At 36.5% G+C, this 17,365-nt stretch overlaps 1 protein-coding gene across 1 annotated transcript; it reads right to left on the bottom strand.

The window, feature by feature from the left end:
• Positions 1-49: 49 nt before the first annotated feature.
• On the bottom strand, positions 50-1,630 carry LOC142617185 (uncharacterized). Its single transcript, XM_075789921.1, has 4 exons — positions 1,098-1,630; positions 807-917; positions 526-606; positions 50-318 (listed from the first exon to the last, which is right to left on the bottom strand). The coding sequence occupies exons 1-4, from the start codon at positions 1,299-1,301 to the stop codon at positions 244-246; spliced, it is 471 nt and encodes a 156-aa protein (XP_075646036.1). The 5' UTR covers positions 1,302-1,630; the 3' UTR covers positions 50-243.
• Between the last annotated feature and the right edge of the window lie 15,735 nt (positions 1,631-17,365).

Raw genomic sequence — 17,365 nt, 5'->3', positions numbered from 1 at the left:
AAATCTTAGTTTGAAAATACCATAACATGCATAGGGCAACATTTCGAGGTGACAATAATGTGAATCTGCATAATGACTTTATTTTATTGCATGACTGTTTCAGTGCTTATCAGACCCTATTCAGGCATGGCATGATGTAATTCTCGTAGTACAAGAATTTTTTAAGGTAGATCAACAGCTACTATTCTGGAAATTAATCTAGTACAGACTCACAAGCAAAACCACGCATTAGTATTGTAAATCTTAGTTTATGGATTCTACATTCTTGCTCAGCTCCTCAAGTTTCTTCATCCTCAGTTTCTCACTCTCTGTCAGCAACTGGAAATAAGATCACAAACAAGACAATTTAAAAAAAAAAAAAAAAAAAAACAAAAATGGGTTAGAAAAATGGGGTGGGGGAAAAACTTCTGAAAATGTAAAGAAGAAATCCAAGAGGAGCATCTTTTTTTTTTTTTGTGGATAAAAAGAGGAGCATCGTTTAGAATGTTGTAATTTTCATTGTAAAATGTCAAGTTTGTAACTGACCTCCATTAATGTGGCTATTAGCTGAGTTTTTTCTTTGTTCTTTTCTTGGAAAGCTTCCAGGGCTTCTTTATATTCTTTCTCCTATAGCCAACCAATCAATATGCAAAACTCATAGTGATAATTAAACTATATAATATAAACTTACCAAAAACACTAGAGAAAAAAAAGAAAGATACATGCGATGTGTAAACTAGGATATATTCAGAGAAAGGCAACATGAAACAATTCAAATCGATAAAGATGAGATTTAAAGGAAGACTAATGATTATAGAAGCAAATACTTTTTTCTGGCAGCTCTGCCCCAGCGGCTTTAGATCCCTGTTAGCCATGTCAATCTTCTTACGTACAGCTGCCACTTCTTTTCTCAAAGGATCTGAAAGTACTTCCAGCTCCTAGTAGATTGTGTGATAAAAGGCAAATAAATAACAATTTTGATCAAGAGTTAAGACTTAGAATTTAAGTTCAATGAAATAACGTTTCTTTTTCCCTTTTCATAGCTTCAAAACTCTGTAATGGTTAGAAAATTTAAAGAGTTTAGTGTTCCTTTAAAAAAAAAAAAAAAAAAAACTTACATCCCAAATCTGTGCCAAGCGCTTACTTTCTTCTTCGGCACGTCCCAACTGAAGTTCAACTTTCTCCTTCACTGCCATCTTCCTCCTCTCAATCTCTTCCTCTTTAGCTTGGAATGTAGATATGGCCAACCTTGAGATATCCTCATCTTCACTCTCCTCAGTTGACAGTCTTCCACTGCTCCCAATGTTCTTCATTTTTTGCATTAGTTACCAGGCTTCTTTGCTCCCACAAAACCCACCTCTACCTATTCTTTATGTAACCCCCTCAAAGTCTCTCTTGCTTGAGACTTGCTTTCTTTTGAAAACATTCCAAAGAAAGCAAAAGAAGCAGTTGTCTCCCAAGAAAGCTTTAAGACTTTTGACTTGTTTTCGGTTAACAACAATGAAAGCAAGACATGTAAAACAAAATCTTCGTGCTGCCTTTACACAAAGCTACATATTACATTTAGACACTTCAGAGTTGGAGCTACAACTCTTGAAGTCTCATGTTACAGCTTAAAAATCTTAAGGATTCTTCTGCTAATACTTTGTACTCTTTTACCATTAATTGTAGTTAATATATCCTCTTCTTTTTTCTTTTTCTTCACCCTAGGTAGTTAGACTGTCAAATTTGAATTGAGAGACTGAGTTCACAAGTAAGCTACATGGGGATGCTGCCAAGCAAGATTGCTTGAAGCAAGAGGAAGTTTGCCATGTGAAATCACATGACATGGCAGTATAGTTGTGTTCATGGCTTCCTTATGGGGCCAAGCATTAACGCATTTATTTCACAACTACCGGTCCAAACCACATATTTTATTATATACACATCACAAATTAGAGCATTCACGTCAGCTCGTGTAAAAATTTTAATTTATTTTAATAGAAAATTTTACTTTTTCTATTTTACATATTCTCCACAAAACACTTAACATTAAGTTATTTGTTTTATACCATGTTTAATTAAAATATCAAAATTTTTTATTTTTTAATTGTTTCTCTTTCTTATATACAACAACCACCGTCTACTTGCTTCTTTCATTATTAGGATACCTAAAAAAAACGAAATGCAAAATAAATAGTGCTAATGTAAATTTATAAGGTTATGTATTTATACATAATTTTGCATAGTCTAATGTAGGTGAATTTTAGACTTAATTGACTTAATGCGAGAACCTAAAGGCCTAAAACTCCACCGCACCACCATAATCCAACTTAAACTTGGTTAACGAGTCAGATCTGACAGATTCAGGTGTGACCTGGTTGGATACTAATCAAAATGGGTACAAGTAGAAAATAGATGAAACTAAACGAGTTGTTATTCTTATTACTCATACCCAATCATCAATTGGTTGGTTAAGTCAGGTGAAACTAAACGAGTTGTTATCCTTATTACTCATACCCAATCATCAATTGGTTGGTTAAGTCATGATCTGGATTTTTTTCACATGCAAACAAATAATAGAATAAAAAGAAACCTAAACGTAATTTTTAAAATATATTTTTTTTCATCTTTTCTTTCAATACAAATAAAAGAACTAAGGAAACACTCAAAACTAAAACTTGGATTATCTTTTGGTGATAAATTTTAGAAGTCCACTGGTCCTTAATTTCACATACGCTAAGAGAGTGTTTGGTTTATTGTGATGTGTCCTTAATGTGATGCACATTACGATGATGTGACATTAAAGTTTTTGGTTTATTTTATTTTTTCTAACATTACCACAATTTAAAATTACACAATATATCACATCATTTTAATCTCATCATTTTTTTAAACAATGTGATGTTGTATTTTTGTACTGAGATTTGAGATTATATTAAGATAAGATTACAACAATGTAATATTACGGCGTAATGTAACATCACAACGAACCAAACACCCCTTAAAAAATGTGTATAATAGAGTAACTATTTTCCTCAACAAAAAATAAAAATAAAAAACTTATAAAAATAACTAAATGTATAGAGCTTTTTGAAGTGTATAACATACTATGTAAAATAAATAAATATAAAATGATTATGAAGAAAATTTATGATGAAATTACTAAAAAATACTTAATATAATTAATAGATCCAATACTGAAAATGTTTCTATTTGAAAATTCCATGTCAAGTTGACAAGAATATTATTAATATATTCTTCTATAATATACAATTTTTAAAACTATCTTAATACATAAACATGCATTGAAAATGAGTCTTTAAAAAATAAAAATAAAATTTTATAACATAAACTTTGCAATGGATTGGTTCTAGTCTAGGTATGATCCGGTTGAATTTGGTAAAAATTAGATAAGAGCTCAACTAAAACATATTGGCATTCTTATTACTCATATATCCTTTTCTTGGGCGGGTTAATAGATATGGGTCTAATTTGCAAGCCTATTCAACCAAATTGACGATTATTGTTTAATTATTAAAAGCAAGCACAACCCAAAAATGAGAATAATCTATATTCTGCATTATTATAAACAGGATTGCCCAGGTTGGTCTCTCTCTCTCTCTCTCTCTTTAAATAAAGGTCTCTCTTTTTTTATAATATATATAAGACATAGCAGAGCTTTATATTTATTAATGTGTGTTACATCATTTAATGTAAGCCTTTCAAGAAAGTTTGGCACTGCTTTTCTCTCCCTTGTAGGAGCCTTTCTCTCTTGACAGATACGAGTGTTTTCTCCCTATGTACTTCCAGTGAGGGTTTTCTTGGCCTACTCATTTGGTTCTAGCTGGGTAGTAGCCATCAAAAAGGTTTTTATGGAGCAAGAAGTAGTGAACAGTTTCCAAAAACTACAACTCACAAAAGAGGAAGAAGAGGATATTGTACTGCTGAATGCTACAAAATCGAAGATCTTGGAAGAATGTTCTTTAAGTCTCTTTGGACGGCTTCTCACCGACCGTCAACAGAATCAAAGAGCTCTCAAAACTACTCTAAAGTCAGCGTGGAAAATGGGTTTTGATATGAGGATTGTTGAGGTTGGAAACAACATATTGCAGTTTAAGTTTGGTTCTCAATGTCAATTGGAATGGGTTGAAAAAGGGGGTCCATGGAATTTTGAAAATAATCTTCTTCTGCTTTGCCGGTGGAGGAAGGGACTAACTGCAACAAACATCACCTTTATCCATGCTCCTTTTTGGATTCAAGTGTGGGGTTTGCCATTTGAATACATGTCTGAGGAAGCAGGGAAGGATATAGGTGGAAAAATTGGCAAAGTAATTAAGATGGACAAAAGATCACTTCAAGCTGAACAAGCAAAGTTTATGAGAATAAGGGTTGAAATCCCCATTGATAAGCCTCTTCGCAGAGGAGGGAACATCATAAATGCTGATGGTGTTCGTTGCTGGCTCACATTCAAGTATGAAGGTCTCCCTACTTTTTGTTATATATGTGGTTTAATTGGGCATGATGATAAACACTGTTGTAAGAGTCAACAAGAAGGTTTGAAGGAAAGGCAATATGGAGAATGGCTTAGGGCTGGTAGTTTAGTAAAAAATGAAGGGGAAAGAGGAAAAACAAAGGTGAATGGAAGACCGGATTCTATGGTGAATGATGGAGAAGGTGCCGAGTCAAACGGTGCAGCTGGGTTTTTTGGTGCATCAATTCAAACGGAAGAGAACAAATGTGATAGCCGGAACAGTAACCATGAGATGGCAGTGATGACAGCCTCGGGTTCAGAAGCAAAGTCCAAAAAATTCAAACTCTTCTGAGCAAGACAGCATTGACAGATGGGACGGGTCTGCTGTGACAGCACATGCTATTGAGGAAAAACTGGAAACTCAGTTCACGTGCTATTGAGGAATGTTAGAGATATATTAGCCCATTAGCATAAGCCCAAGCCTAATTCTACTTTGTGTGCAAGCCAAGTTTCCTACTTGTACTAGAAGTCTATTAGGCCAGCGCATTTCTACTATATATACACACGTTACGATTCATCAGAATACGTTATTTGTTCTACACTCTAATATATTATCGATGTAGCCCTTAGGTTTCCTCCGTGATGTAAAAATGTGTTAGCTGAACCACGTAATCCTCTTGTGTTATTGTGTTCTATACTTTATGCTTTCGCTTCCGCATCAATAATAGCATATTCAACATAGTGTATCAATATTAATATTTAACATGGTATCAGAGCTGCCTTCCTATGGCCATGGTTTTCTGTCCTTACGGTGTATTAAGAGCAATCTTTGTCTTCCCTGTTTCTTCGCTCGCGTTCATCTTCTTTGGTTTTCCACTCGCCGTCAAAATTCTTCGGTATAGTCATGTCACCGTTAGAAGTCGCATCAACACTGCAAGACCATTGCCTTTCTCAAGCCACCGTCACAGAGCCAAACTTCATTCAAGGGATCTTTTCAACCTAATCAAATCTCAAGATTTCATCAAGTTTCCATCTTGAGTTTGAGAGGGGGTGTTAGAGATATATTAGCCCATTAGCATAAGCCCAAGCCTAATTCTACTTTGTGTGCAAGCCAAGTTTCCTACTTGTACTAGAAGTCTATTAGTTTAGGGTTTAGTCTACTATATATACACATGTTATGATTCATCAGAATACGTGATTTGTTCTACACTCTAATATATTATTGATGTAGCCCTTTAGGGTTTCCTCCGTGGATGTAGGCTGTTAGGCTGAACCACGTAATCCTCTTGTGTTATTGTGTTCTATACTTTATGGATCTTTTCAACCTAATCAAATCTCAAGATTTCATCAAGTTTCCATCTTGAGTTTGAGAAAGGCACTGCTCTGACTTTTTCTTAGCAGTCTTGTCTTTATTGGTGTAACTCCATTCTCAATATTGCTTCCGTTGTCACAACAACTGCCACAGCCTTTCGCCGTTGAACCTTCGAGTCTTCCAGACATCGTCCTTAGGTTCTGGACCTGTAGCAGCCGCCGTTGGGGAGTTCGAACACTGCAAAGACCACTGCCTTTTTCGGCACCGCCGTGAATTTTGCTCCGAAAAATTTTCCGAAGGTACCACGAAGATCGTCTTGCTCCGATCTACCTTTTCGTGAAAACCTCATAGTCATCAGAGCCTCCACGCCCCCTCACGCGCCCTCCTGCCATGTCAGCCCTAGCCACGTCAGCTGCCACGTCATCCTGTCACGTCAGCATGCCACGTCATCCCTGTCGTCACCTTCCAGCGCGCTGCTGACGCCATCCGCCACGTCATTGTTGACTGACAGTTGACTGTTGACCGCTGACCGTTGACTTCTGTTGACCGTTGACCAGCCGTTGACCGTTGACTTTTTTTTTTTTTTTTTTTTTTTTATAGAAACAAAATCAAAGCCACTGCTCTGACTTTCTAACATGGTATCAGAGCCACTGCTCTGACTTTTTCTTAGCAGTCTTGTCTTTATTGGTGTAACTCCATTCTCAATATTGCTTCCGTTGTCACAACAACTGCCACAGCCTTTCGCCGTTGAACCTTCGAGTCTTCCAGACATCGTCCTTAGGTTCTGGACCTGTAGCAGCCGCCGTTGGGGAGTTCGAACACTGCAAAGACCACTGCCTTTTTCGGCACCGCCGTGAATTTTGCTCCGAAAAATTTTCCGAAGGTACCACGAAGATCGTCTTGCTCCGATCTACCTTTTCGTGAAAACCTCATAGTCATCAGAGCCTCCACGCCCCCTCACGCGCCCTCCTGCCATGTCAGCCCTAGCCACGTCAGCTGCCACGTCATCCTGTCACGTCAGCATGCCACGTCATCCCTGTCGTCACCTTCCAGCGCGCTGCTGACGCCATCCGCCACGTCATTGTTGACTGACAGTTGACTGTTGACCGCTGACCGTTGACTTCTGTTGACCGTTGACCAGCCGTTGACCGTTGACTTTTTCGCAGAGTTGACTTTTTGCAGCCTAGGTGCTTCTTACCCAGTTTTTTTAACTCTCTAACAAGGAAAAACTGGAAACTCAGTTCAAAATGAACGAAATAGGAGCTAGTTTGGTTAAGGAGTTGTTCAAGGAGAAGGAAGTTGCCATGTCAGCAATTAATATTAGTATGTGTGGGTCGGGTGAAGAAGCTTCTGAGGTTAGCAGCCCAATAAAATTTAAAATGGAAGTAGATAGTAATAGATATGCTAAAGGCCTGAGCCCAAAAACAGAAAAGAAGGCTACGAGTAAAGGAAGAATAAAGAAAATGGCTAGAGAGAAAAATGTGGTCCATGAGAAAGATATAATAAGCCAGGGCCCACGGAGTGGAAAAAAAAGACTGGGAAACATTGAGGCTCTTACAGAAACTGAAGAAAGGGATCAGAAACATGTGTGTGGGGAGCTTGACAACAACAGTCCAAATTGATTTGATAAAACGTCAGTAGCTGCGTGGCAGCACTGCCGAGGGCTTTGAAGACTTTAGGATGGAACTGCCGAGGGCTTGGGAACCCTTGGACAGTTCGTGAGTTGCGCGATTGTGTTCTTATCAGAAATGAAATTAAAGAAGAGTAGTACGAAGAAGAGAAAAAGGAATGTTGGCTTCATCAATGGCTTAATTGTGCCAAGTGTGGGAAGAAGTGGGGGTTTAGCCCTACTATGGAGGAAGGATATTACTGTGGATATTCAAAGTTATTCAGATAGGCATATTGATGCCATTGTTACTGAGGGTTTCAGATTCAAATGGCGAATTACTGGGTTTTATGAAATTCCTGAAGCTCACCCGCGAAAAGAATCATAGGATTTACTTAAGGCTCTTAGTAGAAATTTTAATCTCCCCTGGTTGTGTCTTGGTGACTTTAATGAAATCACGTCAATAAGAGAAAATTAGGGGGAGCTCGAAGATCTCAAAGGCAGATGGAAGAATTCAAGGAAGCAATTAATTGTTGCAGTTTTAAGGATCTTGGGTATTATGGTCCGGAATACACTTGGTGTAATATACAAGAAGGTGTGCATAGGAGGTGTCTTCGGTTAGACAGAGCATTGGCTACGCAAGAATGGATTAATCACTATAAAGATATGAGAGTGCACCACTTTGTAGAATCAACCAGCGATCATGTAGCACTATTAATTTCTGATTCCTTTGCCCTGAAAAAGCCCTAGAGGAGATTCCAGTTTGAAGCAATGTGGACAAGAAGAGAAGAATGTAGAGATATTATCAAGAAGGCTTGGACTGGAATTGTGAGAGCCGATAACCCAGGTGACATAGTGACTGGTCTCAAAAGGTGTGCGGATGAATTCTCAAAATGGAATAGAATAGTTTTTGGCCATGTTCCAAGGCAGATTCAAAAGAAGAGGAGTGTCTTAAATGATTTGGTATTAAGGGATCAGAATGGAAGGAATGGCAGGGAGATAAACAAGATCAAAAAGGAGATTAATGAGTGTCTGGATTGTGAGGAAGCTATGTGGAAACAAAGATTAAAAGTTCAATGGATGGGTCTTGGAGATCGCAACACAAAATACTTCCATTCTAAAGCTTCTGGGAGGAAAAAGAAAAACACAATCACCAGACTTTTAAGTGAATTGGGAGTCTGGAGAGAATCTTCTTTGGGTGTGGCTAAAGTTGCTATGTCTTATTTTGAGAAGCTTTATACAACATCTCATTCGGACAGAATTCAGGCGGTTATTGACATTATGGAATCAAAGGTGTCTGTTGAAATTAATCAAAATCTTATTAAGCAATTCACAAAGGAAGAAGTTGAAGCAGCCCTAAAACAGATGCACCCGACCAAATCCCCCAGTCCAGATGGTATGTCTACTGTCTTTTATCAAAAATTCTGGGATATTATGGGTAATGATGTTGTGAATATGGTTCTTAATGTTTTAAATTCTGATATGTCCATGGTTGATATAAATAAAACTTATATTACTCTTGTTCCGAAAAATAACAATCCTTCTAGAATGACGGATTTTAGACCAATTAGCCTAAGCAATGTTATTTATAAGCTTATTGCTAAGGTCTTAGCTAATCGTCTTAAATTGATCCTTCCTCAAATAATATCAGAAAATTAGAGTGCTTTTATTACTGGGAGACTTATAACAGATAATGTTCTTATTGCTTTTGAGATGATGCATTAACTAGAACATAAGAAAGTGGGTAAGGATTGTAATATGACAATTAAATTGGACATGAGTAAGGTACGATAGGGTGGAATGGGGCTTCATTAAGCAAGTTATGAAAAAATTAGGCTTCCACGAAAGGTGGATGGCTTGATAATGAGATGCATAATAACTGTCTCCTATTTTGTGCTTATAAATAGGGTAGCTCATGGTAATATTCTGCCTTCAAGGGGACTCCGTCAAGGGGATCCCCTGTCATCTTATCTGTTTCTTTTATATGCAGATAGTTTCTCTTCGCTCATTAATAAGGCTGTAAGAAGTCAAGCTATGAGTGGACTATCAATTTGTAGAGGCTGCCTTATGATATCACACCTCATTTTTGCGGATGACAGTTTGCTATTCTGTAAGGTCGGTAGCCAGGAATGCCAGCATCTAATTGATATTCTTCGGTTGTATGAGGCTGCTTCAGGTCAGAAAATCAATACAGACAAATCATTGGTTTCTTTAGTGCCAATACCCTTGAGGAAAAGAAAGTTGAGACCTTGGATATTCTTGAGCCGATGCAGGATTCTCAACATAGTAAGTATCTTGGTTTTTCCGTCAATCATTGGCAAATCAAAGATTGATGTATTTGCGGATATCAAGGAAAGAGTGGGAAGGAAACTGTCTGGGTGGAAGGAAAAAATTCTTTCTATAAGTGGTAGAGAGATTTTGATCAAAGCGATGGCCCAATAAGCTATTCCTGCATACACTATAAGCTGTTTTCAGCTTCCTAAAGGGTTGTGTGATGAGATTGAAAGCATGATGAGGAGGTTTTGGTGGGGTCAGCGGGGTCAGGAGTCTAAGGTTGCTTGGGTGAGTTGGAGGAATTTATGCAAGTCCAAGCTTAAAGGTGGTATGGGTTTCAGAAATCTCCAAGCGTTTAATCCAGCCATGCTTGCAAAGCAAGGTTGGAGGCTCCTTGTGAACCCAAGCTCATTAGTATCTCAAATATATAGAGCTAAGTATTATCCCGATCGTGATGTTCTTAAAGCTAGTTTGGGGTCTAGCCCATCCTATGCTTGGAAAAGCATAGTGCAAGGGCTCGAAGTTGTGAGGAGAGGAACGCGATGGAGAGTCGGCAACGAACGTTTGATTCATATTTGGGATGATAAATGGTTGCCCAATCCCACAACGTATAAGGTTGTTTCTCCTCCTCAAAATTTCTATAATTTTCCCATGGTCTCAACTCTTATTGATTGTGATTCTAGAAGATGGAAGGTGGACCTTGTGAAGTCTCTATTCTTGCCATTTGAAGCAAGGACTATTCTTAATATCTTAATTAGCTATAATCTTTCGGAGGATAAGATCATTTGGGTTGGTAATAATAAGGGTGTTTTCTCTGTCAAGAGTGCGTATTATGTTGCACTCAATTTAGTGGAATCATCTGAGGAGGGAGAACGCTCTTATAATGACCCAAGGGAACTTTTGTGGAGGAAGTTATGGCACCTACATATCCCATCAAAGATTAAAAATTTTGCTTGGAGGGCTTGTGTGGATGCCCTTCCAACGATGGTGAACTTGCAAAAAAGAGGTATTGGGGTTTGTGATTTGTATCCTTGTTGTGGTGTTGAGTCTAAGACTCTTTTTCACTCAATTATTAATTGTGAAGTGGCTAGAAGAGTTTGGGATAATTGGGAAGTAAGTAGTGTGGAAATCTGACAGGGACTTGTGGACATCTCTGAAGTAGCTTTGGATATTTTGAGGAATGGCACTAATCATGACTTGGAGGTGTTCTTTGGGGTTGCTTGGTCTGTTTGGTACAATAGGAATCAAGTTGCCTTTGAATCAAAGTGCCAAATGCCGGATCGGATTTGGAGGTTTGCAAGGAGTTTTCTACAAGATTATAAAGGTGATTTGGTGGCCTTGAACATGAATCCAGCTGAGAAGAATAATAGGTGGACTCCTCCGCCACCTGGGGTTGTCAAGATCAACGTTGATGGGACAACATCTGAGGATGGGCGAAACTCTAGTGTTAGGGCTGTTATTCGTGATTCATGTGGTGCAATAATTGCAGCTTGTGGTAAATTCTTGCAAGGTCAGTTTTTAGTTATAGAGGTGGAAACTCTTGCCGTGGAATCTGGGATTCCGCTTGCCTGAGATATGAATCTCACTCATATTATTGTAGAATCTGATGCTATATCCATTGTTAATAGTATTAATGAAAATTTCATGGAAGGTAGTATTGGCCATCTGTTTCAAGGCATCCTTGCCTTGCTGAGCTCTTTTACTAGTTGGAAGGTCAATCAGGATTTTTTTTTTAAAAAAATTATAAAAGCCAAATAATTTTTTTAGTTAGCAACGTTTTCAAACTACTTAGGAAACTAACGATTCGAATCTTTTAGACTTAATTTCACTATAGCAAATCGACTCCTACAGACTTGATTTCCATGAGTGTGTAGCTGAGGTGGATTGAAAAAATCCACGTTGAACTCGAGTCTCTAAGACTCGAGTTCCCTCCAGAAAAAACCCAGAACACCCAACGCAGAAAACCCAGAACAGCAGAAATCACCAACCCAGAACAGCAGAAATCACCAACGCAGAAAACGCAGAAATCACCAATGCAGAAAATGCAGCAACCAGAAACCAGAAAATAAAAATCACCAACGCAGAAACCCAGAACAGCACAGAACAGCAACCCAGAAAACACAAACAGACCAACCAAAAATGAAAATAACCCAGAACATCAACCTAGAAAAAACAGAAAATGAACCAAGAGACAAACCAAACCAGAAAACACAAAAAACGGACCTTTGGTGCCAAAATCAACAAACCCAAGCCGCTTCGGTGCCGAGATTGTCAAACCCATGGCACTTCGGTGCTAAGATCGTGAATTTTGGGTTTGGGTTTTTGCTCCGATTTCAAGATCGTGATTCTTGGATTTGAGATTTTGAGAAAAGGGTTTGGATGTTTGAGGAAAGAGAAGAAGAAGAAGGAAGAACTGTCTTGGGACAGCAGATGGAGAAAAAAAAAACGGAGGAGGAAGATGGTCTACAGGAACTCGAGTCTTAGAGACTTGAGTTCCACGTGGATCTTTTATTCCACGTCAAAGTTGCTAGCACACAGTGAAATCAAGTCTAACAGACTCGAATTGCTAGTTTCCTAAATAGTTTAAAAATATTGTTAACTAACAATATTATCTGACTTTTATAGGTATTTAAAAAAAAAATGCGGTCAATCATGTGAAATGGGATTACAATAGAGCTGCTCATGAGGTAGCTCATCTGGCAAGACGAAGTGAAGACTCGCAGGTGTGGATAGGAGTTCTTCCTATGGTAGTGTAGGATATTGTTCAGTCTGAGTGCATTAATTAGTGCCTGCGTTTGTCTTATCTGTGAGTTCTGTTGTACTTCCTTTTCTTGGCTTGTTTGTTTATATTTTCAAGCTTTACATAAAATAAATAAAAAAAATGTCTGGCACTTCTTCCATCCATGCATTGATATTTTATACATGTTGAACATACAATGTGCTACACTATGTCACTATTACCGTTTCTACCCACATAGGAAATATACCACTTTTGGAAGTTCTGGCTTCTGAGTTCTGAGTGCTTCCTTTGCTTCATTGATTAGATATGTCCCTTCCAAATTGAATGCCTCTCAATAATGTTGCACGAAATTAACTTCCATTTTGGCTTAATGCCGCGGCAACATTATATCATTCACATCCCTGAACACTACTCCTACTCTAGGCCTATATTCTTTTCTTCAAACAGAGCTCCATTATCAGTATTCACTTTGTTGAAACCTCTAGGCGGCCATGTCCAGCCCTGCTTTTCATGTATATACATCTTCTTTACTTGTATACTTTTGTGTAAACTAGCCCAAGGGCGGCTCAACAATTTTGGGGGCTTTAGGCAAAAAATTTAAGTGGATTCTTTTTTAAACTTTAAGGTCTAAATCTGCTCAAATAAAAATTAATTTATTACATGGTTCAATAAATTAGTATCATTATAATACAAATGAGTTAATATAATATACATCAAATTATTAATTGACGTAATAATTTATAATAATTAATAAAATAAGAGTTTGCATTAAAAAAAAAAGTGATAACTTATTAATAAGTGTGAGGTTGTGTGGGGCCAACTTAGCTTAGGCTTTGTGATGTGTTGGGTTTTGTGGACAAGACTATTAAGTTGTGTGCATTGTTCTTGTGCAGTATTCTACATTTTAGGATACAATGTAGTCTTTTTAATACATTTTATTGATTAATAAATGTATTTAAATTTTTTTAATTAAAATATATAGATAAATATTTTTATATATATTTTTTTTATTTTAAGTGGGGTCTTTTTTTATTTATCTACGGGTCTTAAGTGATTGCATTAATTTCACCAATTATGCAGCCGGCCTGCCAGCATGTAGAGTAAGGTGATCTGATGCTGTTTTAGCTGTCAGCTTTTATGGATCCTTTTTGTTCTTATTACCTTGTCTAGTTGTCTAAGAGCATCAGCAGTGAGTGTGGTATATGGCAAATGTAAGGTGTATTTGGCATTTAGACTTAAATACTGCTCAGCAATGAAAATGGCAAATTGGAAAAGCCAAATTTTTTTTGCCATATAGCTACAGTACCATCGTAAATGTAAGATGGTACTGTAGCTAAATGGGATAAAAATAAATAATTTTTTAATGCTCCTTCACGTTTATTTACCCGGCAATTTCTCTCTCCTCTCTCATTCTTTCTCTTTTTTTTCTCTCTCTTCCTTCTCTCTTTCTCATTTGCTCTCTACTCTCTCCAGACCCAAACTCTCTCCGATACCCTCTCTCTCGCCGATGACCCTCTCGCCGATGACCCTCTCTCTCGCCGATGATCCTCTCTCGCCGATGACCCTCTCTCTCGCCGATGACCTCCGATAGTGATTCCGACGAGGCATCGGTGCTCCGATCCCTTTACCGATTCACTCAACTGACGAGGCATCGGTGCTCCGATGACCCTCTTCAAACCGACATTCTTGCATGTGTGGATGACCCTCTCTCTTCAAACCGACAAAATCAACATATCGGTGAGTGATGGGTTTCTTGTTTTGATTTGGATCGGACATCGGAGATCGGTGACTGATGTGGGCATGGGTCAGGTGGTGCAGCGGCAGCATGGGTTTCTTGTTTTGATTTGGATCGGAGATCGGTGAGTGATTTGGGTTTTTACCGGTGGAGATCGGCGAGTTGTGTGGATTTGTGATTTGTGATTTCTGGTTTGTGTTTGTGATTTGGGTTTTTTGGTTTGTGATTTCTGGATGATTTTTGGTTTGTGAATTTAACTAGTTTGTGAATGATTTTCTCTCTCTGGTTTGTGAATGATTTTTGTGTAACTGAGAGAAGTTGGATGGTGGACGGTGGTGGTGTGACTGAGAGAAGGTGGACGGTGTGGTGGTGTGACTGAGAGAAGGTGGACGGTGGGAAGAGATACAGAGATCAGAGAGAGAATTGAGAGAATTGGGAAGATCAGAGAGAGAATTGAGAGAGTTGGGAAAAATTTTTATATTATTTTAATGTGTAGTATGGTAAAATAGAAGATTGAATGTTGAGAAATTGTAAAATTGTATTGTATAATTGATAAAGTAACTTTTTGAATGGTAAAATAGGATAGAATTAGAATAAATGAATGTGGATGCTCTAAGCAAGCTTCTCTAGTGCCAAATATTTCATGCTGTGATAAAGAACAACTCCATTTTTTATCTGCCAACAATAATCCCGAAAGATAGATACTCTAATTCTTTTTTTTATAATTTTTATCAAAATCATGAATTAATTTGATTTAATCTCTATATATTAAGAGGATTTTGAAAGTTAGTTATTATCTTTTTTATTTCAAAAATACCCATAATTTAGTTAAATTATCATTATTCCTAAAACATAAAAATGAGGCTAAAATCGTCAATTGATTAAAAAAAACTACCATGTTTTATAAAACTTTCCACTACCCATGTACACAACCAAGACTACCCCATGTTCCTATTAAAAAAAACAAAAACAAAAACGTGTGTGACGAGGTTAGTAATAAATTAAATTAGAGACGGAAACAAAATTTTTACTTTGGGGGTAGAGCATGGACAAAAAAAATGCACCATTTAATAATGAGAATTATATATATATATATATATATATATATATATGATTTATACAAATATTTGAAATAAATTAATGAATACATATAAATAAAACGTATGTCTAATCATTAACAAAATATAAATTAAAAAAAAACATAATAATTATTTCTTAATAGATTTCAAATTGAGTAATAATTTTTGCTGCAATTTCTCTCAACTCTAAACTCAAGCTACTCAATTTTCTTATATAAGTTAAAAAAATAATGATAATAATCAACTTTGAAAACAATTTTACAAAATGATAAATTGATGACTAAACCATTCCGAGTAGGTAAAAGCTTGCCGTCATTCTTTGTCCTTTCCCTCTAAGGCTTCGTTTGGGAGTTCATAAGGGAATGGAATAGAATTATCATAAGAGAATGGAAACGAATGGCATGGAATGAAGTGCATTTAAGTAAGGGAAATGATTGGAAAAGAATGGAATGGAATGGAATTAAGTAACCTTGATTGAATGTTTTAAAATAAAAGAATGGAAATGAATGCAAATGAATGGAAAGTAAGTAATCTTGTTTGGGAGTAACATGGAGGGAATGGAATAGAATCATTTTATGACAATATTACTATTAGACCCCTATTTTAAAATAAAGAGTTGAATATATAGGGGTATTTTGAGAGTTTTAGTAAAAAATTCATTAAATCTAATTTCATTCCTTCACATTCCTCATAATTTCGGGGAGAATGAAAATTTGAGGTTTTAAGGGAATAGAGAGGAATGAGTGTTCCCTCCTACCCATTTTATTCCCTCTCACTTAAACTCCCAAACAATGGAATGGACTTTCCATTCTCTCCATTAAAACTCCTAAACAAGGGAATGATAGAATATTCTAAAATTATTTTTTCCACTCCTTTCCGTTCCATTCCCTCCTCCCAAACAAGGCCTAACTGATCTCTTTGTCTTTGATCTATTGAAAATTGAAATGCCTTTAATTATGCGATATTTTTCTCACTATAAAGTATAATGATGAGTTTTGGCAGGGTTTTATTTATTTATTTATTATAGATTCTTATTACGAGCAGTGGGAATTTTTCACTCTCATGTATTGACCTCAACTGCCTCCATCATAACACTTTTTTTTTTAAAGTTAATTTCAACTTACAACATCCTCTCCTAATAATAGTTTTTTATCATCATATTAAGACATCAATCGGTTTTTGATCTAAGTGGTAATTAAATCTCTAATTTCTTATTAATTATCAAAAATTTTACCAGTTGAGCTAACTGAAACCCATACGATAACACAATTGAAAAGACTAAAGAAAGGGAATTATGTGAATTTTTCCATATCTTGAAGTACATTTTTCATTGTTTTTTATTCATGATATATATGTTATATTGTGTGTGTGTGTCTATATATAAAGCGACTTATTTGCATTAATTTCATGCTAAAGTTACTGAAGCTACTTTGATTCCTTGTTAGGAATATGGCTTTTGCTTTGGCTGTTTCCCACGAGGGATGATTCCCTTTGGACAGCACATGCTGACAATTTTGCTGAACTACAATGAATAGTAAAAAAATCAATTTTATAGTTTACTATTTACTGTTTAAATAGTATTTTATTTTGCCTATAAAGGGGGATGTCCCTTTCAGGTTAAGACACCACTCAATTTTCTTAATTTCAAATTCCATATAGTTTCCAACTACTTTCTAAGCTTGTAACCTTTTTCCATTCCTGTTCAAAGCCTTATATCTACTATCTCTTGTAAGTATTTTAGGGTCTATTTGGATACCACTTATTGCTGAAAACTGAAAACTTATTGCTAAAAACATTGTAGCAAAATAATTTTTAAACTATGAATAGTGCCTGTGGAATCCAGTTTTAAAGTTATTGTTGTGTTTTTTTGTACTTGCTGGTCCGTGAACAATACACGGGACCCAGAAAAAAATGCAAAACGTGCACACCTGCCGCTACGCAAACGCACACTTAATATATTATTGAACCCTTATTTTGTAAAAATACCAATTGCTTTTACCACACTGTTTTTGTATATATATATATATATATATATATATAATATTTCATTATAAAACTCTTTATTCTCAAAAATAAAAATAAAACAGCTATATAAAACTCTTGGTGTATTTTTCAACCTTCTTTTCATGGAGATATCGTATTTTTTAATCTAGAATAATACTATATGAATAACCCCTAGATACGTCA

The sequence above is a fragment of the Castanea sativa genome, chromosome 11 (genome assembly GCF_040712315.1).
Source record: "Castanea sativa cultivar Marrone di Chiusa Pesio chromosome 11, ASM4071231v1".
Lineage (NCBI taxonomy): Eukaryota > Viridiplantae > Streptophyta > Magnoliopsida > Fagales > Fagaceae > Castanea > Castanea sativa.
This window is presented reverse-complemented; position numbering and strand designations above follow the sequence as displayed.